Raw genomic sequence first — 25,021 nt, forward strand, 5'->3', positions numbered from 1 at the left:
ATCACCATCAAACTGATTGTAATGGCTGTCCTAAGGTATGGTAGGGGAGTGGTATGATCTTTGATCTGCTTTTCAAACACTGAAGAGATTTCTGGAGCTACATTGTATGTGAAAATAGCGAAAATAAAATGTCTTTACCAAAAGACTCAAAACAACAATCAAAGATCTTTGCATCAAAAGTTAAATTATTTTAACAACATTTGTTTTTTCTCCAGTCCCTTTGTGGTTTAAAAACTTTTGGTATGTGGACATTTAATGATGTAGGCACATGTAAGGGTGGAAATTCATATCAGCGTACATGACAGAAACAGTACACAATAGTACAAGTATGACTAGCAGCATCACTTTTATCCTTCGTTCTCTGAAGCCAATTATCATACTTACCACATTTGTATAATGCCAGTTACTGTGTTTATCTCAATGTTCTAATTTTCTTTTCTTCGCTTTTGCTGGTACGGCTTCCGCTAACACTATCAGTCCTTTCACTTTCTCTTTTAGACCACTGACTCTGAAATCAGAGGGACAGGAGATTGCAACAGCGTAGTTGAAAGAGCTACTAGTTTCATGATGAAAGTAACAGCCATTTTCAATACGAACAACATCTGTGGCCGAGTAGTTCACACAACAGTTATATCAACTAGAATAAAAGAAGTCCAATGAAACTGACCCCCTGCACGGGCTCAGTAGTAACATGGCATGAGATCTGTTGTTCAAGCAACAAAACAAATGTACAGTGTAAAATATTACAGCCCCATTTAGTTATGCCCACTTATTTCTTCCATTTAACTCATCAGCGTACATGACAGTAACGATACATAATAGTACAAGTATGACTTAGCAACATCAATTTTGTTCTTGATTCTTTGAAAAAGGATCCTTTGAAGCAAGTTATCATACTTACCACCTCTGCGTAATACTTGTATAACCCAGTTACTGTTTTGTCTTTGTTGGAAAAATGTGTTATTCCTTCTGTAAGAAAACTGCTTTATCACATGCTTACATGTGCCTAATGGATAGAGGCTAAATGAATGCGGTTAGATAATTGCTGAGCTAAGGTCTGCTGTATGTCAAATAAGGACAGAGCTAGTGCGACAATATTAGGAAAATGCCTTGTAATTAACAAATAGTCAGCTAAAATGTCATGGGGTGTCATAAACAAGTTCCTACAGCCGTATTTTCATATAAGGAACTGAAAAACATGAAATCCAATGAGCCCCTCCCGTATTGTGCAACTTGCTTTTCAGTTCATAAAAAGCCCAACGCTAGAATACAAAGCTAGACAACTCACTACTGTGATGCTGGATTGTGTCATTGTGTGACTTGTCTCCTTGCTGCAAGAATAAACAAGACGCATCAATGAAACCCCAGACCAGGTGGCAGGGTCAACTTGGTTTACGTTGCGTTACCTGTGTTTGGGATGCTGGCGGGTCCCCTTCTCTCTCTCTGCCAAACCAAAGACCGTCTTCTGTACAAACCGTGGACAGTGGCAGTTCTGAGTCCTTCCATTTGGCTTGTGTAACTCACCAGCCACCTCTGAAAGGCTGAAAGCCGAATGCCAAAAAGCGTTCACCTCACTGCAGGCGTCCCTGGGGGAGGCCCTTGTGTTGGCTCCCATGGACCCCTCCCTTCCATTCATCCTGAACTGTGATGCAAGCAGGCAGGGAGTGGGCGGCATGCTGGTACAGCTAGGCCCAGAGAAAGAGAGTGGTGGCGTATTACAGTGGGACCTTCCATAAACATGAACGGCGCCACTGCATCACCCGTAGGGAACTCCTGGCTGTGCTGCTGTCCATTTGCCACTTCAAATACTACCTCTGTGCCCTGCTGTTCACTGTTAGAACTGACCACTCCACCCTACCAGTGGCTCATGTCCTTTAAATTCAAGTGTTCGATTCTTTTATTGGCGTTCTGTTTGCTTTGTATGAGATCATTATATAAATGTCTTACATGAGATCATCTTTTCTATTTGCATCTTATTTGTCTACTTACAGTCGGCCCTCAACATCTGTGAAAGTGGAAAAACCGTAAATATCTCTAGTTGAAACGCGAGATACGCCGCACACTGAGAGACAAAACACATGATTGAGGCTGGCTAGTGCCGAGACAAAGAACGTGGTGTCCCTAAACAGAACACGTAGTCCACAGTTCTTTAGCACACTGAGACTCTTTAACTTTATTACAAATTTGTGTATATATTTATGTACAAGTAAATGATAAAAATAGTTTAATAATGCATATATTTTATGCATTTATGACTTACTAAACTTATTTTTGGTATTTTTTACATCTTATAGTCCTCGTGCGTTGTCTGCGATTTTTCACAGTGGGCAGCAAAACTCAAATAATCAAATTATGGAGTTCCTTTAAATTTTTCTTCTGTAAATCCTTTAACTAAAAATTATATTATTATTATTAGTAGTAGTAGTAGTAGTAGTAGTAGTAGTAGTAGTGTTAATAAATGGTGATGTATTTTACACTTTATAGTAAGGCTCCTTTTTGCCAATTATAAGTGGTAGTAACTCATTAATAAATGGTGATATATTTTACACTTTATGCCCTGCCATGGACTGGTGACCTGTCCAGGGTGTTTCCCCGCCTTTCGACCGTTGAGCGCTGGGATAGGCTCCAGCACCCCCCGCGACCCTAATTAGTATCAGTGGCTTATATAATGAATGAGAGTGAGTGTATTTTACACTTTAAAATAAGGCTCCCTTTTGCCAGTTATGAATAATAGTAACTCATTAATGAATGGTGACGTATTTTACACTTCACAATAAGGCTCTCTTTTGCCATTTATAAATGGTCGTAACTAATCAGTAGATGGTGATTGCATTTTACACATTACAATAGGGCTCCCTTCTGCCAGTTACAAATATTAGTAACTCATTAGTAAATGGTGATGTGTTTTACACTGTACAATGAGGCTCCCTTTTGCCATTTATAAATGGTCATAACTAATCAGTAGATGGTGATTGCATTTTACATATTACAATAGGCCTCCCTTTTGCCAGTTATAAATGTTAGTAACGCATCAGTAAATGGTGATGTGTTTTACACTTTACAATAAGGCTCTCTTTCAGCAGTTATAAATGTTAGAAACTCACTGGTAAATTGGGATGTGTCTCAGACTTTCCAATAAGGCTCCCTTTCAGCAGTTAAAAATGTTATAAATAAATGGTGATAAAAATGAGATGTCAAGAAACATCAAGATGGCAGGGGGGAAATCAACTCAGTAAACAACAGATCCCAGAGATGTTTTAGGCAGGCCACAGATATCTGAAAGTGGGACTAAGAATGGGGGAGCAGTAGGTGAAGGAAGGTTACCAGCCATACCATATCTGGAACACTGTCCTAATGAAGATACCAACCAACACAAAGCATCACAATATACCAATAATATCCAGTGTGCGTAACAACCTGATAGCATTTGTCATACCAACACCTCTTACAATAATGAAGAAGACAGCAGACAGCATGCTGAAAATGTCGACGCAAACAATACTGCTAAGACCTCAGTATGGTGGTAAGTAATGACTGTAATTCCATATGTTAACCTATGCCTAATTATCCTTTCTAATAAGAAAGGGCACTGTAACCCAACCATAATTCTATTGGTGGTTAAATGTAGTAATATGTTAATAAATATCTGATGAAGCTGACAGTTAAAGTAAGCTAAGCAACTAGCAAGATCAGAAATTTAACAGAATCGATAGATTAAAAAGTGCAGCAGTAAATTGGTCTTGTTAAATAGTGAGACCCCGCGTCGATGTATGAAAACTGTGTTATAACTTGTTTATAATTGTTTATTAATGATTTGTAAAGTGTTTACAACCTAATTAATAACCGAACTTTTATAAATCTTTTAGAGGTGTAGTCTTACTGTAAGGTGGTAGTTCTCCCTTTTAGCTATGCTGTAATAGCTAGTCTTGCCGGAGTCCCTGCCTGCATTCGACACACAATGTACATTGTCACTTAACCGTTATGTGGAAATGAACATATCTAACAATGTCTCTCTCTCTCTGTCGAGCCACTCATGCTACTCCTGAGATACCAGTGATCCTGACTCTGGATCGATCCATCCTGGTGTTCCCATCTTTCACCCCCCCTGTCAGCCTCCTGTCAGCATTGCCTTCCCCATTGTTTGTGTTCTGATTGTATTTACTTGGAATTGTAATTGCCCACTGGGTCGGCACCTATTGCACACCTGTCTGGCCAAGAAAGGGGTCTCCTCTCTCTGTGGTCCTTCTCAAGATTTCTCCCATTTTCCCCATTATTCCTCTTACGCCTGGGTTTTTGGGGAGTTTTTTAGTGCCCACTGTGAGGATTAATTCAGGGGGTGCCATCCTGTTTTGTTTGTTGTGGCATGTAAAGCCCTTTGAGACTGTAAACAGTGATATTGGGCTGTAAATAAACTTGAAAGAAAATGAAAAGTAAAAAGATGTTACATTTACATTTAGTCATTAGGAAGACATTGTTGGCCAAAATGAGTTACAAAACAATATAGAAAACAGGGTCAGATTGACATGTCTCAGTGTGCAAAACTAGAGCCAGTAACCACTTCAAGGACTATGTAAGGTTTTAGTGCTTTATTGGGCCCATACTGTTTTTTAATTCTCTCTTCATTTAAACTATAGTCCCAGGTGAACAGAGCATCAGTGTAAGAGGAACAGAAGCGCTGGACAAAAGGAAGACCCATGGTGGAGTGAGGTTTCTGTTTGCTTTAGGAAACAACAGACAACTGAAGTTACAACACAATTACAGAGAGGTAAAAAAAAAAGAAAAAAAGAAAAAAAAAAACAATCAGGAATTTTCTTATTCAGCCAAACAACCAATTTCATCAAACTTTCATCTGCCTCTACCGTGTGTCTCATTTGGTGTACATGGATTTGACTGTAGAAAGAGGATAAGAGCTTAGTGGGTTACAGATTGTCTTTGTCTGTGATGACAAAGCTGTGTTAACTGATGCGAAAAGGGGAAACTTCTGAGATCACAAGTATTTGGCGAGTCAAACTCTGTAGAAAATAGGGGTCATTTTTAGTTGTCCTGTAAAGACATGATATTTATGAACTGTATTGCTCCTGCTGGTAAATGAGTAAAAAGTAATGACATACATAATTAAATATCTAATTAAAAGTGAAAGGTAATCATCAGTATTTGTTTTCAGGATGGGGGAAATAATGAAGAGGTGTGCTATGCATCACGAGATATCCCAAACAAGGGATAAAGATCATTCAGTAAAAAGTGAAGTGAAGAATTCGGACTTCAGTACCTACTCACAAGTCAACACAATAGGTTAAGCACCTTGCTCAGGGGCACACAGCCATGGAGGTTGGGCCTGGGAATTGAACTGGCAATCCTCCAGTCACAAGCCTGGTTCTCTAACCTTTAGACCATGGCTGCCCCTGAGACCACAGCTGTCTGTGTGTGAATGAACTCATTACCACAGCAGCCTGAACTTAAAGAAAAAGCAGAAGCCCACCCACGACTATACACTACAGACAGGAAAACCACAGTGACATCCTGTCCCTTAGACCGTTACACTGAGGTTGGCATGGTTTGTGTTTTTAACAACTGACTGTAGATCTGCTAATCAGACCAATTACACAGTCCAAGAAGAGAATCATATCATTGTCTCAGTAGCAATGTGTGAATACTCAACAGTCTTCCTGAAAGGTAAGATTGATGTAATGGAGGTATTTAAAAGATACAGTCAAATGTTTGTTTTTCAAATTGTTCCTGTTTTATCTTGTGACAATTAGTCTGAATGTGCTGACACTGAAAATAAACCCACCACCAACCCCCTTCACTCAAAACAAACAAACAAAAAAAACCCTTAAGACATTTTCCATTGACATGGACACCCTGAGGTGAGATACAGGAATCCGCATGAAGAGATTATATAATAACTGCACAGACTCCAAGATGAGCAGGTTGTGTGTCACATGCATTGTTCTAGTGGATGAGTAAATGTGCTCTTGGTCATTTATATATTTTCCTGTGTTCCTGTAACACATTTAAATTCAACTTACAATTTTTTTGACTCTGACCTGGGACAGATTATGAGGACACAACACTGAAAAGAGCTGGTTCTTGCTCCGCCAGCTAGTTCTGTTATATATTTATACACAGCTTCTACAACAGCTGCTGTCTGATATTAAACTATTAATGATTTTATAAAGTGTTCATAACATAATTAATAGACTGAATATACATCGTGCACTGTGTCAATGCTGCATTTATGTGAGAGCAGTTCATTCTTGTTCTTCTATAAAATAAAGGGCAGCTTCATCAGACACTATAACGGGGTAGAACAATGAACACACATACACCTAATGATGGAGATCGGAGAGTGTTCCAGAAAGTGAGTTTAGTGAAAAATCTGAGTTAGAGAACTCAGAGAAAGTAGTAAACCTCCAAACAGAAGTATCCTAGGGCTTTGTTTTGCTAGGAAAATGAAGCCCTAGGGCTCTTCTATTAAGGGGTTTACAACCTACTCTGCGTTAATCATCTTTTTATATTGTCATCCTTGTATATTGTTTATCATCTTTATATATTGTCTGATGTTATGGGGCTTTTTTGGCATATTTTAATATACTAATCATTGGTTTTACTGCCTCTATTTTTTTGAGTGAAAATTCTGATCCATGTAGTTTTCAACAGGTAAAACAACTTAAACAAAGAGATATTGTGACATTGATACAGGCCAAAACTCCCCAAAGTGCAAACAGCCCAATGACAATAATAATAATAATAATAATAATAATAATAATAATAATAATAATAATATAAAACACTAAAGAAAGGGTGTGGTTGTAAGTTATTTAAGCAGAGACAATATCCACTGACTTTTTATACAGTTAAGTGGGCTTTCACAGACCTTAAGAGTTAACTGTCCAGCAAAAAATTGTTAAATTAAGATCATTAAAATAACACTTTAATACTTTTATTTAACGATTTATTTTACATTCAATCATTGTCTTAACACAAATAATGTCAACGGAAAATTTCAGTCTTTCTTTCAGGCTCACCACACAGCACTGAAACAACACTTATAAAATTCTAGTGCCAAGAACCACAGGAACCACAAGACCTGTGTGAGGTGTTTCACTGAATCCTTTTTTTAAACAGTTCTCCTCACACCAAAAATACAGATAAGTTACTGGTTAGGACATTAGACTGATTTGAAAGGGGTGAATTTTGACCATCACTCCAAGGTTTCTTTCCTTGTTGAAGGCCCTACTGTTTGTGAACCCGTCTTGGCAGATGTGTGTAGTGTGATTGATGAGTTCACAGGAATGATCAGGAGTTATCTTTTGGCAGATGTGTGTAGTGGGATTGATGAGCTCACAGGAATGATCAGGAGTTATCTTTTGGCAGATGTGTGTAGTGGGATTGATGAGTTCACAGGAATGATCAGGAGTTATCTTTTGGCAGATGTGTGTAGTGGGATTGATGAGTTCACAGGAATGATCAGGAGTTATCTTTTGGCAGATGTGTGTAGTGTGATTGATGAGTTCACAGGAATGATCAGGAGTTATCTCTTGTCAGATGTGTGTAGTGTGATTGATGAGTTCACAGGAATGATCAGGAGTTATCTTTTGGAGAGACTGGGGTTCAGTTAATAAGACATTATTGTTAATATGTGTAATGCTATTTATCAGTTACAATCAGAGACAATGTCTAACAAGTTATCTGATGGATTTTACTCTTTATTTTGATGACCAGTTAGATGTGATCCACTATTCTTTAACAAACAAACCACCACCACAGTTCACATGCTTGCCTTTGCATTGGACATACCTCAGTGGCTTTGTATTAGGCACTTTGGCATCATCTGGCGGTGATATTGGATGTTGCCTCTGTAAGGGCCTCTGTAAGCCTTAGGTTTCAATTATGATATCACACAGACATAAACACATGCCAGCCAACTGTCTTCGTGTGGATAAACCAAATGCTGTTATTGCAGATAAAATTTTATTAAGTAATCAGCCTAATAATGCTAATTGCACCTCAGATTTGGAATTTCTAAGTTTTGGGACCTATATATTTTTATGATATATACAGAGGTGTGGAAAACTGATCAGTAAGCAAAAGAAGTTTTCATAATTTTGTTGATGACACACAATTGCACATATCTGTTCCACCTACAGAAAACAGGCCACAAGCAAATTAATCACTTTTTTGGAATTTATATCTCATATGATAAAATACTTTTTTATAGTTAATCTGAGATAAAAGAGGGATATTGTTCATTATTGGGAATAAAATTCAAAATTAATATCTATGAAGGTCTACACTAATGATAAATGAGGCTTTCATTTTTCATCTGTTTAATCTGAAGTTCAAAATCTAGGAATGACAATGGATTCTGCTCTTTTCTTTTCTTTCCATATCAATAATATGTCAGATGACTCTCCATCGCTGAAGAGACAGAGATCGAGTCAGACCTTTTTGTCTGGTGCAGAAAAGCTTGTCCATGCATTTGTTACCAGCAGACTGGATTATTGTAAGTGGGCCTGCCCCCAAAAACTGATTAACATTTTATAGACAGTACACAATACAGCTGCAATCTGAAAGTGAGAGCACATTCCACTCCTGTTTTAAAGGATTTTATTACTTGTCTCATCATTGGTTTCTTGTCTGATCTAAAATTGATGGAAATGTTCTTTTACTGGTTATTACAGATCATAATGATTATTGTCTGAATACTTACTTTAAACGTCTGCTTGCATACGTTCTATTACATGATCTTAGTTTGTTAAATACTACCCTACTTCATTTACCCAAGGTCAAACACAAAAATAGTACAGAGGCAACTTTATGATTTCTGCACCAGAACTCTGGAACTCACTACCACTTTTTTTATTTGTCAGTATCTGTATGTGCTTTCAAAAAGAAGCTAAAATAATAGTTTTTCAAATGAGCCTTTTGTAAATTGTTGGTCCTCTTCATATCAAGTTTGTTATTTCTTATTTAATCGTTTCTTTTTTATTTTATTCTGTAATACTACTTGTTATTACATTTTTTTAAGTTCTCCCTTTTTAAATCAATAATTCTTACTAGTATTATCGTTTATATTACTCTTTCTACTCTGTAAAGCACTTTAAGCTAAATGAAACTCATGTGAATGGTACTATGTAAAGATCGTTGTTCTTGTTCTTCTTCTTCTTCTTCTTCTTTACAGTTTGTTTAGAAACAACCCTTATCACAAAGTGTTAGCAACAAATGTTTACACAGTAAGCTCATCTTTCTATGCAGTTAACTAGAAACTGGTATAACACGCTATAGTTTCATATTTTAACACTTTCTTTATCTGTAAGACTTTGTGTCCAGAAATGTTGTTGTGCTTGGATAAGATGGCTGTGTCTCTAGGTAATATAGCTGCATCAGTAGATCAGACAGCTGTGTCTCTATGTAATATAGCTGAGTGCATGTTGATCAGGGTTATTAGACGGCTGAGTGCATGTTGATCAGGGTTATTAGACGGCTGAGTGCATGTTGATCAGGGTTATTAGACGGCTGAGTGCATGTTGATCAGGGTTATTAGACGGCTGAGTGCATGTTGATCAGGGTTATTAGACTATCACAGTTATAGCTCTCCCACTGAAGACTGAGGTTTTAGTCAGGGCTCATTGTCTGGGCTCCTTAAATATCAGTAACAGATTACAGTATCACAAATCATCAAAATAAAAACAGTTTAATCACATTTCAGGATCAGAGTCGGCAATATTTACAGTCCACAATTTTATAATCAGTGCCTCTATGACAATATTATAAACAAAAATCTCATATACAGTTTTATCCTGCTGTACAAACATAATAAATTCCTGAAAAATACTTTGGAAAGCCAACAAACAAAGCAAACAATCAAATAGAACAGAAAAAAGAAAGAAAGAAAGAAAGAAAGAAAGAAAGAAAGAAAGAAAGAAAGAAAGAAAGAAAGAAGCGAAAAGAATGCAAATGAAATAACACTTGCGATGAGTCACTCTTGGCTGTCTGTTGCAAAGTGTGTAAATATAAATTGGTCTTTATAAGTTTGTAAGAAAAAAAAAGGTTTTGTGACCACAGGCAGGCTTGTTAACTGAAACTCCTCATATGTTCATGTGTATGTTTCATTCTATGGTCATAAACACTGAATAAAAATCAAATATCAACATTCTGACTAAAAACCGTGAGAGAGGAATCTGTCAGTCAACAAAATATGTCTTGTATTTCTGCAGGGCAATACAAGTCCTTCACTATTTTATTATTATTTATTTTAAATGGACCACCAATAGGGATAATACTCTATCTATACACCAGTACCTTGTGGACGACTATGAGGAGTGTCTCTGTCTGACTCTTTCTGCTCACACTCTCTGTTACTCTCTGGCACTTTCTGTTCACTATCATCACCTGGCTTTCCCTGCCGAGTTGAGGACTCAAATTCCCTATCATTGTTTTCACCAGACCGAGTCAACCAGTTCCATGCAGTGTTAAGAAATCTCTTCATTAAACCAGGGTCCAATCTGTAAGTGAACAAAACACAAACAACACAAGCATTTCAACATTTGCTACTCAACTATCATTGGCTCTTTAATAACATTTGTTAAGCGTGTGTATGAATGAGTGGTGTGTGTGTATGTATGTATTTGCGTTGTGTTTATGACAGAGAGAAAGAGAGTGTGTGGACATGGTTGTGAATCACTGGCACAACTTGAGCCTGTTACATCATTCAAAAATGAGTTGGTGTGTCAGTGGGCTTTAAAACTGAAATCGGAAATGAATTTTAATGGACAACTATTAACATTCCTTAACAGTGGGTGTGCCAGGACAAATATCATTTTGCTGTATTTGATGTATACCTAATTAGCTATGATGTGTGAGTGGTGATGATTTATTGAAAGTGGATGTAAATTGCTGAAATCGGGGTTAAGTGGCAGGCTAGTGGTTAAACTGCTGAACATCACTAGATAGTGCCACTTTATGGTCAAGAAATGCCCCCACATATAACAGTATATCTGCATGTCCAGATAAGATATTTAGAGTAATTTCTCCATAGTTTAACAGGACTTGGCAAAATCTGTATAATGCCTCTGGTGTTTGGGAGGTGTAACTGCACTTATAATGATGGTACAAATGCTGTAACTACATATATATACATCCCTCTGTGTTCCTTGTGAGGTCTCTCATTCTCTTGAATGTACTGAGTCATGCTTGTCCTGAGAACTGATGTTCCTCTTTAATTCTTTCATGGCATCCCTATGTCCTGTTTGGCTTTCTGTGTTTGGACCTTGGCCTGTTTTTTGTTTGTCATGGTTCTTAGTCTTGCCCTCAGTAGTAGAATTACGCTATACCCTACCTGGCCTGTCATGTGACTTTTTGGGATAACATTCTGGGTTAAATTTAAATTTAGTTTGCATATTCATCCAGCATCTCTACATATCTATGCCATTAGTCTCAGAGAACCAAGTGGGCTGTCCATCAGCCTAATCTGTGTAAGTGAACCATTTGTGTTGTTACCTGTCAGAAGTCCTAACAAAGCTGTCTATAGTCACTAGACTGTATTTCTGTATCACAGTAGCATGTGCTGGTAGAAAATATATTCTGTTATATTTTAGGCATCTACTGGACAGAATTTCAACAAATTAAAATGTAATTTATCGCTTGGGTAATAAAAGCTAATATCAGGGCTCATTAAGTCTTGTTTCTTGGGCAGCTGTGCTATAGCCCTACAGAACTATTAAAGGTTATGTTTATTTATATTATTGTTTATATTATTATTCTTTAATATGACATAACCTTCCACTGTTTTGTTTCTTTGGTCAGACACTGGGTGAGACTAAAGGAGAAGTAACTGTCCTGCTGTTTGATGCACATGCAGTTTCAATTCATCCTACAGTGACCCTACACTCTACAGTAATCTTGTGAATGTGGAATGTCTACAGAGACTGGGTCTGGGTTAATGTGTAGTAACCCTATCACCGTAAAAATCTATTACTGCCAGTGTCTGTTCACTATTCCATATTGCATTATATTAAAGTGTTTTTTACTCACTCCACTTTCTGAAGTTTACAGTTTGGATTGTCCACTAGAGCAGAGAGCTGTTTCATTCCTGAGTCTCCTAGTTTATTCCCTTTCAGATGCAGCTCTATCAGGTGTGAGGGGTTTGATGTTAGAGCTGAAGCCAAAGCAGCACAGCCCTTGTCTGTTATACTGCAGCTATTAAGCCTGTAGAGAGAGAGAGCAGGAAACTGATTAAAGATCTTATTTTTTATTTTATTAATCACTGTAGGGACAACTTTATTCTGGCTTCATTGAGATCTAATATTTAAAAAACCCAGGTACACACACACACACACACTGAAAGACTCTCGCATGCACAGCTGTCTGTGTTGTATTTGCTGCATTGTTCTAGTCTGTGAGAGAAATGACTGTAATAATGCAATTCAGCTGACACCAGTGATCAACACAAAACAGTCAATCAAACAACTCATCCACTTTCTTACTGGTAATATCACGGAAATAAGACTCAGTAGAGGGTTTCTGTCCTGCTCTGGCTGGTACTGAGATAGTTACAGTTGTTATATTATTAAATGGAATGAGATAGAAACAGATAAGAATTATTTCTGCACTAAATCCAGAGCATAACATAAACAAATGATCTTTAGGCTTTTTTTAATGCTCAGTTGAAACAAAATTGAGGCAACACTACTGGACAATATAAGTAATGATATGATAATCACACATACATAGTTATGGTATACTGAGATCATACACACACACACATACACACAGATATTATACTCCTAAATAGCCTCTGTTCTGTAATCCACATTATACTGAGCTATGAAGAGAATGACTGCATTAGTGTGATTCAGCTGACAACAGTGATTAACAAAATTTAGTTAATCAAGCTACTCATCCTTCCTGCTTATTATTAACATCACAGAACTAAGACTTAGCAGAGAGATCCGATCCTGCTGTGGCTGGCACTATAAAAGTTACATTTGTTATATTAGTATATTGCAATAAAAATATATATATAAATTAATGAGAAATGGCAGAAAAAATATACATTTGTGCACATTGTAGAAACAGTGTGGGTAAAGTGATTGTAAAGAGAGAGACTATGGGAGAGTAGCATAGCCCTCTTCTGTTATACTAGTTATACTACACTGTACTGATATTATAATCACACATATGTTTATTGTATGGTACTGAAAAATCTGTGCGTCATATAACATGTAATGCTATAGTTGGAATTTCTTGTTTTTCCATTGTGACTTTAAAGGCCTGTTTAGTGTATTTCACTACATCATACACTCTATCAGTTTACTTACAGCAGTCTCTGTAGTTTACACTTTTTATTCTCCAGTAGACCTGAGATCTCTGTCGCTCCTGAGTTTCCTAGTTTATTCCCACTCAGATCCAGCTCTATCAGGTGTGAGGGGTTTGATGTCAGAGCTGAAGCTATAGGACTAAAGCGATTTTCTTTTTTACTGCAATTATGAAGCCTGTAGGGACAGAGAGAGAAACAGAGAAGGCTCTTATTCCTATCTTGATCACAATAAAAATCACCATAGAGACAACTTTACTCTGGCCTCTCTGAGATCTAATAATGAAAAAGCCTACAGGCATACACACACACACACACACACACACACACACACACACACACACACAGGTATACTCCTGAATGGACTGCTGTCTGTGTTGTATCTGCTGCACTGTATTGAGCAGTGAGAAGAGTTACTGTATGTATGTAACAGCAGTCATTGAGAAAAAGAGTTAATCAAGCTGCTCGTCCATCTTCTCACTGGTAACATCACAGAACTAAGACTCTGTAGAGAGATCCTATCCTGCTCTTGCCGGTACCGGGATAGTTATGTTCTTCTTTATTTGAATGAGATACGTATGTGGTCACTGTAGAATCAGCGTGGGTTGGTGATTATGAGGAATAAGAATACAGAAAAGCAGAACAGTCTTCCTTTCTCATACAACTTACACTGACTACAGAGAGAGAGAGAGAGAGAGAAAGAGAGACAAGCAAATGGACAAATTCTTACTGTACTAAACCCAGAGCATAACAAACAAAAATACTTAGGTTTGTTTTTATACTGTATTAATAAAAGTAATGTAGCACTACTGGACAACACAACTGTTATATTGGTATTATAATCAAACATATATCTTTACAGTATGTTACTGTAAAACTGTGGTTTATAGAAAATATAACTCCTCTGTTGCAATTATTTGCTGGCTACTATTAAGGACTTCAGTGTATTTAACTATATCAAACACTCATTGTTAGATTACTTACAGCAGTCTCTGGAGTTTACAGTGTGGATTCCTCAGTAGATCAGAGATGTGTTTCACTCCTGACTCTCCTAGTTTATTCCCACTCAGATTCAGCTCCATCAGGTGTGAGGGGTTTTGTGTCAGAGCTGTAGTCAGAGCAGCACAGCCTTCTTCTGTTATATTGCTGTTATTTAGCCTGTAGGGAGAGAGAGCGGGAAGCTGAGTAAAGATCTTATTTTTATCTTGGTCACAAAAATCCATCAATACAGAGACAACCTTATTTTGGCTTCCCTGAGATCTAACACTGTAAAAACCTACGCACACATACACACACACACACACACACACACACACACACACACATACATACACACCCACACCCACAGATCACAGACATTACACTCCTGAATAGACAGATATCTCTGTACTATCTTCCACACTTACTGAGCTATGAATGACTGTATTAGTGTGACACTTCAGTGACATAGAAGCAGTTAATCGAGTTACTCATCCTTCCTGTTTATTGTTAACATGACAGAACTTAGACTTATTAGAGATATCCTATCCTGCTCTAGTTGGTATTGTGAAAGTTACATTTGTTATATCATTATATGCAACAAGAATACATAAAAATAAATGAGAAATGACAGAAAAAAAAGATACATCTGTACACATTGTAGAAACAGTGAGGGTAAAGTGACTGTAAGTAGAGAGAATATGGAAGAGGAGTATAACCTTCTTCTGTTATACTAGTTAAACTAACTACAGATAAAAAGGGAGAGAGAGAGAGAGAGAAAGTGAGAGAGAGAGAGAGAGAGAGAGAGAGAGAGAGAGAGAGAGAGAGAGAAAGAGAGAGAAAGACACACACACACACACACTGAAAGACTGTTGCATGCACAGTTGTATGCGTTATATCTGTTGCATAGTATTGATCTGTGAGAAAAATTACTGTAATAAAGCTGACACCAGTGATTAATAAAAAAACAGCCAATCAAACAACTCATCCACTTTCTTACTGGTAATATCACAGAGGTAACATTCAATAGAGGGTTTCTGTCCTGCTCTGGCTGGTACTGGGATAGTTACAGTTGTTATATTATTAAATGGAAGGAGACAGAGACAGGGAAGAATTCTCTCTGTACTAAATCCAGAGCATAATCAAATGATTTTCATGCTTGTTTTTAATATTTTGTTGTTAATAATAAGGCAACGCTCCCAGACAACACAATTGTTGTACTGACTTTTAATAAAATGTATACATTTGTAGTATGTTAAGATAAAAAATCAGTGCGCTTGACAGAGTATGTAACTCTATAATTGGAATTTCTTGTCCATCCATTGTGACTATAAGGGTCTGTATACTCCATCATACACTCATTGTCTGTTTAGTGTATTTCACTACATCATACATTCATTGTCAGATTACTTACAGCAGTCTCTGGAGTTTACAGTGTGGATTCTCCAGTAGATCAGAGATGCCTTTCACTCCTGAGTGTCCTAGTTTATTCCCACTCAGATCCAGCTCTAACAGGTGTGAGGGGTTTGATGTCAGAGCTGAAGTCAGAGCGGCACAGCCTTCTTCTGTTATATTGCTGTCATTTAGCCTGAAGAGGGCAAAAGAAAGAGAGAGAACCATTATTAATTGTAAAGTAAAATGATGAAAATGGTGGAATATGTATCACTTAAGACTATTCTGAACATTCAGCTCTTCATGGTGAGGAAAATATGGGTAAAAGTTCCTGGGTTAAATAACCCCATAAGGAAACATTAGGCAAATACTGGACTCTTTCAAAAGTTTACATCTTTTTATTTTGCAACAAAATATTTGGGTTCACGTAACACTCTACTAAATATTATGCAAATAAAATATGAGACTAATATTCAGTACTCTCTCATTCTAATATTTTATGTGTGTTCTCATTTAATGCATATGAAAAGTGTCTGCTCTTCCAGTACAGTCATGCTTTTCTGTCAATCATCACATTAGAATTAAACACAAAGCAAAGTCCTCTTCTCATGTCACAACTACAACATTTTTCATTCATAATTAAAAAAAAATATATACTGATTTAAATAAATATCAAGACACTAACTTAATTTAAAAAATTACAATTCAAAAATGAAATTAAATCAAATGAGTAGTGAAAAAATCATTCCAGACACTGACTTAAGTTTCTTCACTTTGCAGAGTGAATCCTCCAGTAGAGCACAGAACTGTTTCACTCCTGAGTCTCCTGGTTGCTTCTCACTCAGATCCAGCTCTGTCAGGAGTAAGGGGTTTATTCCTAGACGCTTAGTCAGATTATCACAGGCTTTCTCTGCACTGTCACTTTTCAGTAACCTGTAGGGAGAAAGAATAAACTGATGTTATAAAATGGCTTTTTTATGTCACAGCTCCTCACATCCATATCCTCACATGTGGGAGTTCCCAGTTCAGTTTACAATCACCATAATGATCTGGACACCAGAATAACAGTAGTTTAACTACTGACTATCAGTTTGATGTGGAAATCAGTACTGAGATCTTCCTGTGAATCTGTAGATAGTTTTATTTGGACTATTGATAAATTTAGATATAACTGACCTCTTTACATCTGCAATGATTTATGTGCAGTTATTATAACGTCCGGAGTTGGTTGCTACCTAAACCTAACCCTAATCGAACACAGGAAACATTAAGAGATTTTAAACTGTATAATGAAGTTTTCTCACCTCGGTATCTCTGGTTTGCACTTTGGATCCATCTGTAAACCTAAACCTAACCCTAACCGAGCACAGGAAACATTGAGAGCATTTAAACTGCATTATGAAATATTCTCACCTCAGTGTCTCCAGTTTACATTTTGGATCCTTCTGTAAATCAGAGAGCAGCTTCACTCCTGAGTCTCCAGGGTCATTCCCTCTCAGATACAGCTCTATCAGGTGTGAGGGGTTTGATTTCAGAGCTGATGCTAGAGCAGCATATCCATCTCCTGTTATACTGCAGTAAGAAAGTCTACAGAGAAGAGAAGAGTCTGTCACTATTGTGGCAAAAACACATCAGTGAAAAAACAAACAGTTGTTCATTACAAGAAAAATGATTATTTTTTTATTTTGGCCTTAATGAGCCTTAGGAAGGAGTTTATTAGTAATGTGATAAATGTCAAGTTTATTCATGTAATTAAGATTGGACTTTTTTATCAACCTAGGTCCCTCTAAAATGTGTTATTACTAGATCTGTATGATTCATTTACGTAAGAAAGTTTTAATATTGACTCAGCTTCACATTACTTACAGCAGTCTCTGGAGTTTACAGTGTGGATTCCCCAGGAGAGTAGAGATGTGTTTCACTCCTGATTCTCCCAGTTCATTCCCACTCAGATCCAGCTCTATCAGGTGTGAGGGGTTTGATGTCAGAGCTGAAGTCAGAGCAGCACAGCCTTCTTCTGTTATATTGCTGTCATTAAGTCTGTAGAGAGGGAGAGAGAGAGCGAGCAAAAAGTAAATCAAGTTTTTGTCTAATTTTATTTTTGGGTTACATAGATAAACTGCAACAGAATCAAGCTTTTTTGGCTTCAGTGAATTATTAGAAGTGAAAACCCATAGCATGCACACACAGATGCACGTGCACACACACACACACACACACACACACACACACTAATATACTCCTGGATGGAGCAGTATCTGTGTTGTATCTGTTACAGATTTTGGAGCTGTGAGAAGTGTGATCCTGTTACTGACTCAGTCAACACAACTGAGTAAAATGAAAGGGTTTACTTAGTTACTTATCTGTCTTACTGACAACATTACAGAATTAAGACCCAGCACTGAGACCCTATTCTGCTCTGCCTTGCCTGGCACTGAGACAGTCTCCGTTAAATGGAATGAGAATATATGATGTCTATAGGGACTTAGATACATGTGTGGTCATTTAGGGTCATTAAGTCTATAGACTGAGAGAGAAAGAGAGAGAGAGAGAGAGAGAGAGAGAGAGACAGACAGACAGACAGACAGGCAGACAGACCGGCAGACAGGCAAACAGAGTAGTGAAAAAGAGGGAGAAACATTCTTTTTGTACTAAGCTCAGACCTTAACAATCATATATGTTGTTTTGTATTTTTAAAGGCAGAAAAGAGTTTTGGGAAACAAAGCTGTAATAATGGTAATATAACTGTGTATATTATTTTTGTTGTATGTTACTGTAAAACTGTACTTTGTACAATATGTAACTCTATACTTGGAATTTATTGTCCCTCCATGACAACTATGGGATTTTTGTCTTTTCATTGTGACGCCAAAGGTCTGTTTAGTGTATTTCACTACATCATACACTCATTGTCAGTTTACTTACAGCAGTCTCTGGAGTTTACAGTGTGGATTCCTCAGTAGAGCAGAGATGTGCTTCACTCCTGAGTCTCCTAGTTTATTCCCACTCAGATTCAGCTCTATCAGGTGTGAGGGGTTTGATGTCAGAGCTGAAGTCAGAGCAGCACAGCTTTTTTCTGTTATACCGCTGTCATTAAGCCTGTAGAGAGGGAGAGTGTTGGGGTGGTGTAGGGTGGATGGCAACCATTACTGATTCCATAAGTAAAATCATGACATGGCAGAAACTATATTGCTTAAGAATATTCTGAATGTTTAGCTCTCCATGGCAAGATAGCTATTGGTAAAATTTCCTCTGTTAAAGAAAAATGTAAAGTAAATATTGGTAAATATCGGTGATTGTTGCAAATTTGAATGTTTCATTTTTTCCTTCTGCAGTAAACTGTTTAGGTTTAGTGTGGCACTACACTAAAATATTACATAGATAAAAAATCTCATCAATATCTGTTACTCTATTATTGTAATGTTTGGTGGGTGTTCCCCCTATTAATGTACATGAAAACCATATACAGTACAGTAATGCTTTTCTGACTGTCATTACACTGGGGTAAAACAAAGAGGAATGTCATCCACTCTCTTTATATCTGGAAGATCTTTTGTTGTCAGGTTTAAATAAAATAAACAAATAAATAAACAAATAAAACAAAGTAACCACTAACCTAAGTTTTGTCAGTTTGCAGTGTGAATCCTTCAGAAGAGGACAGAACTGTTTCACTTCTGAGTCTCCTGGTTTCTTCTCACTCAGATCTAGCTCTGTCAAGACTAAGGGGTTTTTACCTAGAACTTCAGTCAGATAATCACAGGCTTTCTCTGCAGCATCACTCTTCAACAACCTACAGAGAGAGGAAGAATATATTTATGTTAATAATCATTCAATAACAGTCTGCTGCTACAGTCTTCTTAAATATCTGAGAAAGAAATAAGGTAAGACCCAGCTTTGAGTAGGTTAAAGGCTTTCTGCCTAAATATCAAGTCAAAAAAACCACAAGCTTTATCTGCAGCATCAGTTTCCAACAATCTGTAGAGAGAGGAGCATGAACTGTTGTTTAAAAAAATATTCACACATATTGTAATGAGCTCATCTCCTCCCCCACCGACTCCAGCCATTCGGCCATCAGCGTCGCCGGTTTTCTAATCACCGGTCTATTCACTCATCACCCGCACCTGTCTTCTATTTCATGCACGCAGTCACTCTCCCCTACTTAAACTCCTCTGTTCCCATTCACCACTGCGAAGTCTGCTCTTGCTATTGTGTTGTCTGAGCGTTTGTACTTACCTGACTATTCGTTTGCTCTAGTTCTGTGTTACCTTGGCTCTTCTCAGTACCCCGTTTGGTTTGTTACTTTGTTGTATTTTTCATTTGCTTTTTTGGATTTTAAAACCTGCCACTCCGCACTTGTGTCCTGCCCTTTGGTGATTCGTGACACATATGCACACATATATATGTCATTGCTGTTCCTACGCCCCCCCCCCCCCCCCCCTTTATGGAGTCTGGGGGTGTTCTTCCCAGTTTAGTTTACAGAGAACATGATTAACTGCACATGGGAATAATAGAAGTTAAAATGATTAACCATGTCAGTCTGGTGTGAAAATCAGCGTTGGGACCTTACAGTGAACCTCTATAGATAGCTGTATTAGTGCTATGATAAATTAAATACAGTATAACTGGTGTCTCTTCATCTCCAGAGACTGATGTATCATGTAGAATTATTTTAACTAATAAAACTCAGCAGTTTAAAAGGTGAACATAATGTGGGAAACCTTCAGTGATTTCATGCTCTTTTGTGAAATTTTCTCACCTCAGAGTCCTCAGTTTATACTTTTCATTATTAACTAAATGATGTAAATCAGTGACCAGCTTTACTGCTGAGTCTCCAGGGTCGTTCCCTCTCAGATCCAGCTCTATCAAGTGTGAGGGGTTTGATTTCAGAGCTGAAGCCAGAGCAGCATATCCTTCACCTGTTATACCACAGTCAGAAAGTCTAGAGAAAAGAGAGGAGTTTTTTAACTGGTGTATCAGAAAATATATCAGTGATAAAATTAACAATTGGAAATGTTCATTCTCTGATACTCTCCATTCTGTGTCTGAAGAGGGAGTTTAAGATTTACATGATAAACCTTCATATCCAAATACGGTTTCAAAAATATCAAAGATCTTAATGTAAACACTACATCTATACAAAGTCATCTTACAAATGTACATCTTTGTTCACCGTCACATTACTCACAGCAGTTTTTGTAGGTTACAGTTTGAATTCTCCATTAATGCAGAGATGTGCTTCACTCCTGAGTCTCCTAGTTTATTCCCACTCAGATTCAGCTCTGTCAGGGGTGAGGGGTTTGATTTCAGAGCTGAAGTCAGAAAGGCACAGCCTTGTTCGGTCACACTGTTGTTTTCAAGCCTTTAGGGGGAGAACAGGAAACTGTGTAAAGCTGTTATCTTGGTCACAAACATTAATCAGGAGAGAGACAAATTTATTCTAGCTTCACTTAGATCTAGCACTGAAATCCTAAATCTTAGCCTTCTTCTGTTATACCAGTTACACTGACTACAGACAAATGGGGAGAGAGCGAGAGAGAGAGAGAGAGAGAGAGAAAGAGAAAGAATTACCACTATGTAGTAAACACTGGGAAATATTACTTATTGTTAAAAATACAGATAATGTAATATTCTGTCACAAATGTTTTGACTTTATGTATCACTGCACCAAAATAAAACGAGTATGAAATATCTAACTCCGCTATTCTAAGACTTTATAGGTGTGTTTCCTCTATTACTCCCTTGCTGTTACAGTACAGTAATATTTCTCTGTTACTAATTACATGTATGTGAAACACCACGGACAGTCTTCTTGACATGCTAGAATAAACTGACTTTTTTAATCGCCTAAAAATTTCATATGTTATCACAGCTCCTTTCCTCCTTTAGGTTGTGGGGGATGTCCCAGTTCAGTTTAGAAATAGGATAAATCAGTCCTGGCCAAATCAAATAAATGAGTAGTGAAAAAAATCATTCCAGACACTGACTTAAGTTTCTTCACTTTGCAGTGTGAATCCTCCAGTAGAGCACAGAACTGCTTCACTTCTGAGTCTCCTAGTTTCTTTCCACTCAGATCCAGATCTGTCAGGAGTAAGGGGTTTGTTCCTAGAACTTCAGTCAGATAAGCATAGGCCTCCTCTGCAGCATCATTTTTCAACAACCTACAGAAAGAGAGTAAAAATGATAGTAACCATATTCACATGTATACCACAGAAAAGAAATGCATTGAAAGTCATTTTTGGCTTTTTTGTTAGTTAAAGTCTCTTACCCCAGTGTCTTCAGTTTACAATTTGGATCATCACATAAATTTAATAAGTCAGAGACTCCTGAGTCTCCAGGGTTGTTCCCTCTCAGATCCAGCTCTACCAGGTGTGATGGGTTTGATTTCACAGCTGAGGCCAGAGCAGCATATCCTTCTCCTGTTATACTACAGTCTGAAAGTCTAGAGAGGACAGAAGAGTCTATTGTTGTTGTCTGTCATTATTTTATAGCTTTCTTCTGTGATGCAACTACGGCTAAGGCTAAAACATGTCCAGAAAGTATTCAGAATGTGTTAAAACATTCTGAATACTTAGCTCTTAAGATGAATTAAAATTGTTCCTGTAGACGAAGGATATTTCATACATACAACAGAAAAGCTGTCAATGTCAATCTGTGACAGTGGGGGTCTCTCTACTATATTGGACACTGAGATCAAAATGCATTTAAAGAACACCTAATAAATAATGGAGTCCGTTAAATCATGATAATTTTCTAATGTGTTAAATAGATTCAGCCTCACATGACAATTTGTCCCTAACCCAAACAGGGAAATGTCGTCACAAAACAAAACAAAACAAAATCTCTTTTTAGTGTATTTGATGAGTGAAAGCTGACCAAAGCTTTATTTGTCAGTAAATCTGCCAGGATTGGGAAATTTGGCCACCCTGCTGGCCATTCAGTGTATTGTTATGCCTTGTGCTTTTGTGTGTTTGGTTTTGCTTCTGTTTGTCCCTGTGTACTCCTGTCCCCACCCCCCACCTGATCCCTCTTATTACCTGGTTTGTTTCCTCCAATAGTCTGTCTCTGCCGTTAATTGTTCTGTGCATTTAAGCTCTGGGTTTGTTCCTGTTCCTTGTCAGATTGTGACCTTTTGTTCCTTCTGCCTGCCTGTCTGTGTGAGTTTTGCCTTCTATGATTCGTAAGTTTGACCATGTTTACCTGGACCTGTTTTTGCCAAACGTTTTGGATTTGGTTGCCCTGTGGATCTCTGGCTTTGACCTTGTTTGTAACCTGTTTATGACCAATCTCTTGCTTAACGATTTGGATTTGTTTGCTCTCTGGATTTCTGTCATGGTTAAGGCTATTTTGTCAGTCTATTCCTTTTGTTTCTACTGTTTCCCTCTCCCTGTGCTCCCCCTGTTGGTTTGTCTTCTCTGTTGTTCGTGCACGTGGGTGTTGTGGGCGTGGTCTCTCTACACTTCCAGATTGCCGACACACCTGCGATCAGTCACCTCATCACGTCAGAGTATTTTAACCCCGGTGTTTCATCCACTCGTCGCCAGATCGTTGTTTCAGCCAGTGTGGTAGAACTCGCTTCCTGGTCTTGCTTAATATTCTATTGGTGTTTGTGGTTTGCATCTCAGTATTATCTGCCTGTTCTTTCCCGAAAGGATTACCTCTGTGCCACTTCGCATCCCCAGTGTGCCCTTCGCCTGCCTGTCACCGCTTCAGCTCCGTCACCTCGGCTCAACTACTCCTCCTCGCTCTCAGCTCCACTCTGCAACCTCACTCGTCATCCGCTTCCTTGTCGGCTACCTTCATTTCCTCTGCCTGATCCCCTCTCCATTCTGCAACTTGTCAATAAACACTCCTTCATTCTAAAACCTGAGCTGTGTTCTGCATTTGGGTTTCCTTAGTTGATTGTCACAGAACAATCTGGCCACGATGAACCCAGCAGACGCAGACCCGCTTCAACAAGCCATCGCCAGGCAAGGAGCCCTAGTTGGACAGCATGATCAAAAACTCCATGAAGTTATAGAGACCCTCCAGAGGTTGTCAGCCCAAGTTTCGCAGATCAGCCATCAACTAGAAGTAGTTTCCTCGAGACTTCCTCCGCCTGCTCCAGAACCTCAGCCAAGTCAACCCACTCCCGTGGTTCCTCCGTCTCCACTGTCTAGAGAGCCTCGTCTACCGGAGCCGGCACCTTATGCTGGAGACCTGGGTAAATGTAGAGCGTTCCTTCTACAGTGTACTTTAGTATTCGAACAGCAACCATCCACTCTTTCTCCTCTGACCGGTCTAGAGTCACTTATATAATGGGCTTGCTCAGGGGCAGCACCCTAGATTGGCCTATGGCCGTTTTTGAGAACCAACCCACCATTAGTTCCTCTTATCCTAATTTTGTCGCGGAAATGAAGAGGGTATTCGATCATCCAGTCCAAGGTAACAACGCTGCCAAACGCCTGCTAAATCTCCGTCAGGGTTCTCGGAGCGCCACAGAGTACTCTGTGGAATTCCGAATCCTAGCAGCGGATTCCGGTTGGAATGACTCGTCACTCCAGGGGGTGTTTCTGAATGGCCTAAGCGATAAAGTTAAGGATGGGTTAGCCGCCAGGGACGAGACTAACAGCCTAGACTCCTTGATCGCTCTGGCTACGCGATTGGATAATCGCCTTCGTGAACGTCGCAGAGAGAAAGTTAGTCGTCTTTCAACTCCTCCCTCTTTTGCTCTTGGATACCGCTCTGTGATTTCCTCCTTGTCCCAAGCAGCATCTCTCCCTGATCCCCCAGTTTCCACAGACGAAGAACCCATGCAGTTAGGACGAGCTCATCTCTCCCCCACTGAACGCCTGCGAAGAATGAAGTCTGGTGAGTGCCTTTATTGTGGTCAGACCGGTCATCTTGTTGCTGCCTGCCCAATTCGGCCAAAATAAAGGGCTCATCAGTCGCAGTGGGGGTGCTGGTGAGCCGAGAAACAACCCCTATCTCTCCTCGTTCAAGGTTGCAATTTAAAGTCAGTCTGTGTTGGAAACAACAGTCTATTTCGCTCCTTGCACTGGTGGATTCCGGGGCAGACGAAAGTTTTTTAGATGCTGCTCTGGCCTTGCAAGCAGGTATTGCCATTGAACCCTTGGATCATCCTTTAAATGCCAATGCTCTGGATGGGCGACTCCTTGCCCGCGTTACCCACGGAACCAAACCTTTGCTTCTCATTCTCTCTGGCAACCATCGCAAGCAAATCCAGTTTCATCTCATCTCCTCTCCGCATGCTCCTGTGGTGCTCGGTCAGTCTTGGTTGGCTCGTCATAATCCCCATATCGACTGGTCCACTGGTAAAGTAATTAGCTGGAGTCC

General features: G+C 38.6%; 1 protein-coding gene across 1 annotated transcript in view; it reads right to left on the reverse strand.

Annotated features, from left to right (window-relative positions):
* The window catches only part of LOC115820156 (uncharacterized), a gene marked incomplete at its 3' end in the record, with an annotated part of 129,339 nt that overhangs the window by 87,905 nt on the left and 16,413 nt on the right, over nt 1–25,021 (reverse strand). The window contains 1 exon segment of the mRNA XM_030783642.1: nt 18,614–18,787. Within this exon segment, the coding sequence (XP_030639502.1) occupies nt 18,614–18,787 (174 nt within the window).

The sequence above is a fragment of the Chanos chanos genome, chromosome 1 (genome assembly GCF_902362185.1).
Source record: "Chanos chanos chromosome 1, fChaCha1.1, whole genome shotgun sequence".
Classification (NCBI taxonomy): domain Eukaryota; kingdom Metazoa; phylum Chordata; class Actinopteri; order Gonorynchiformes; family Chanidae; genus Chanos; species Chanos chanos.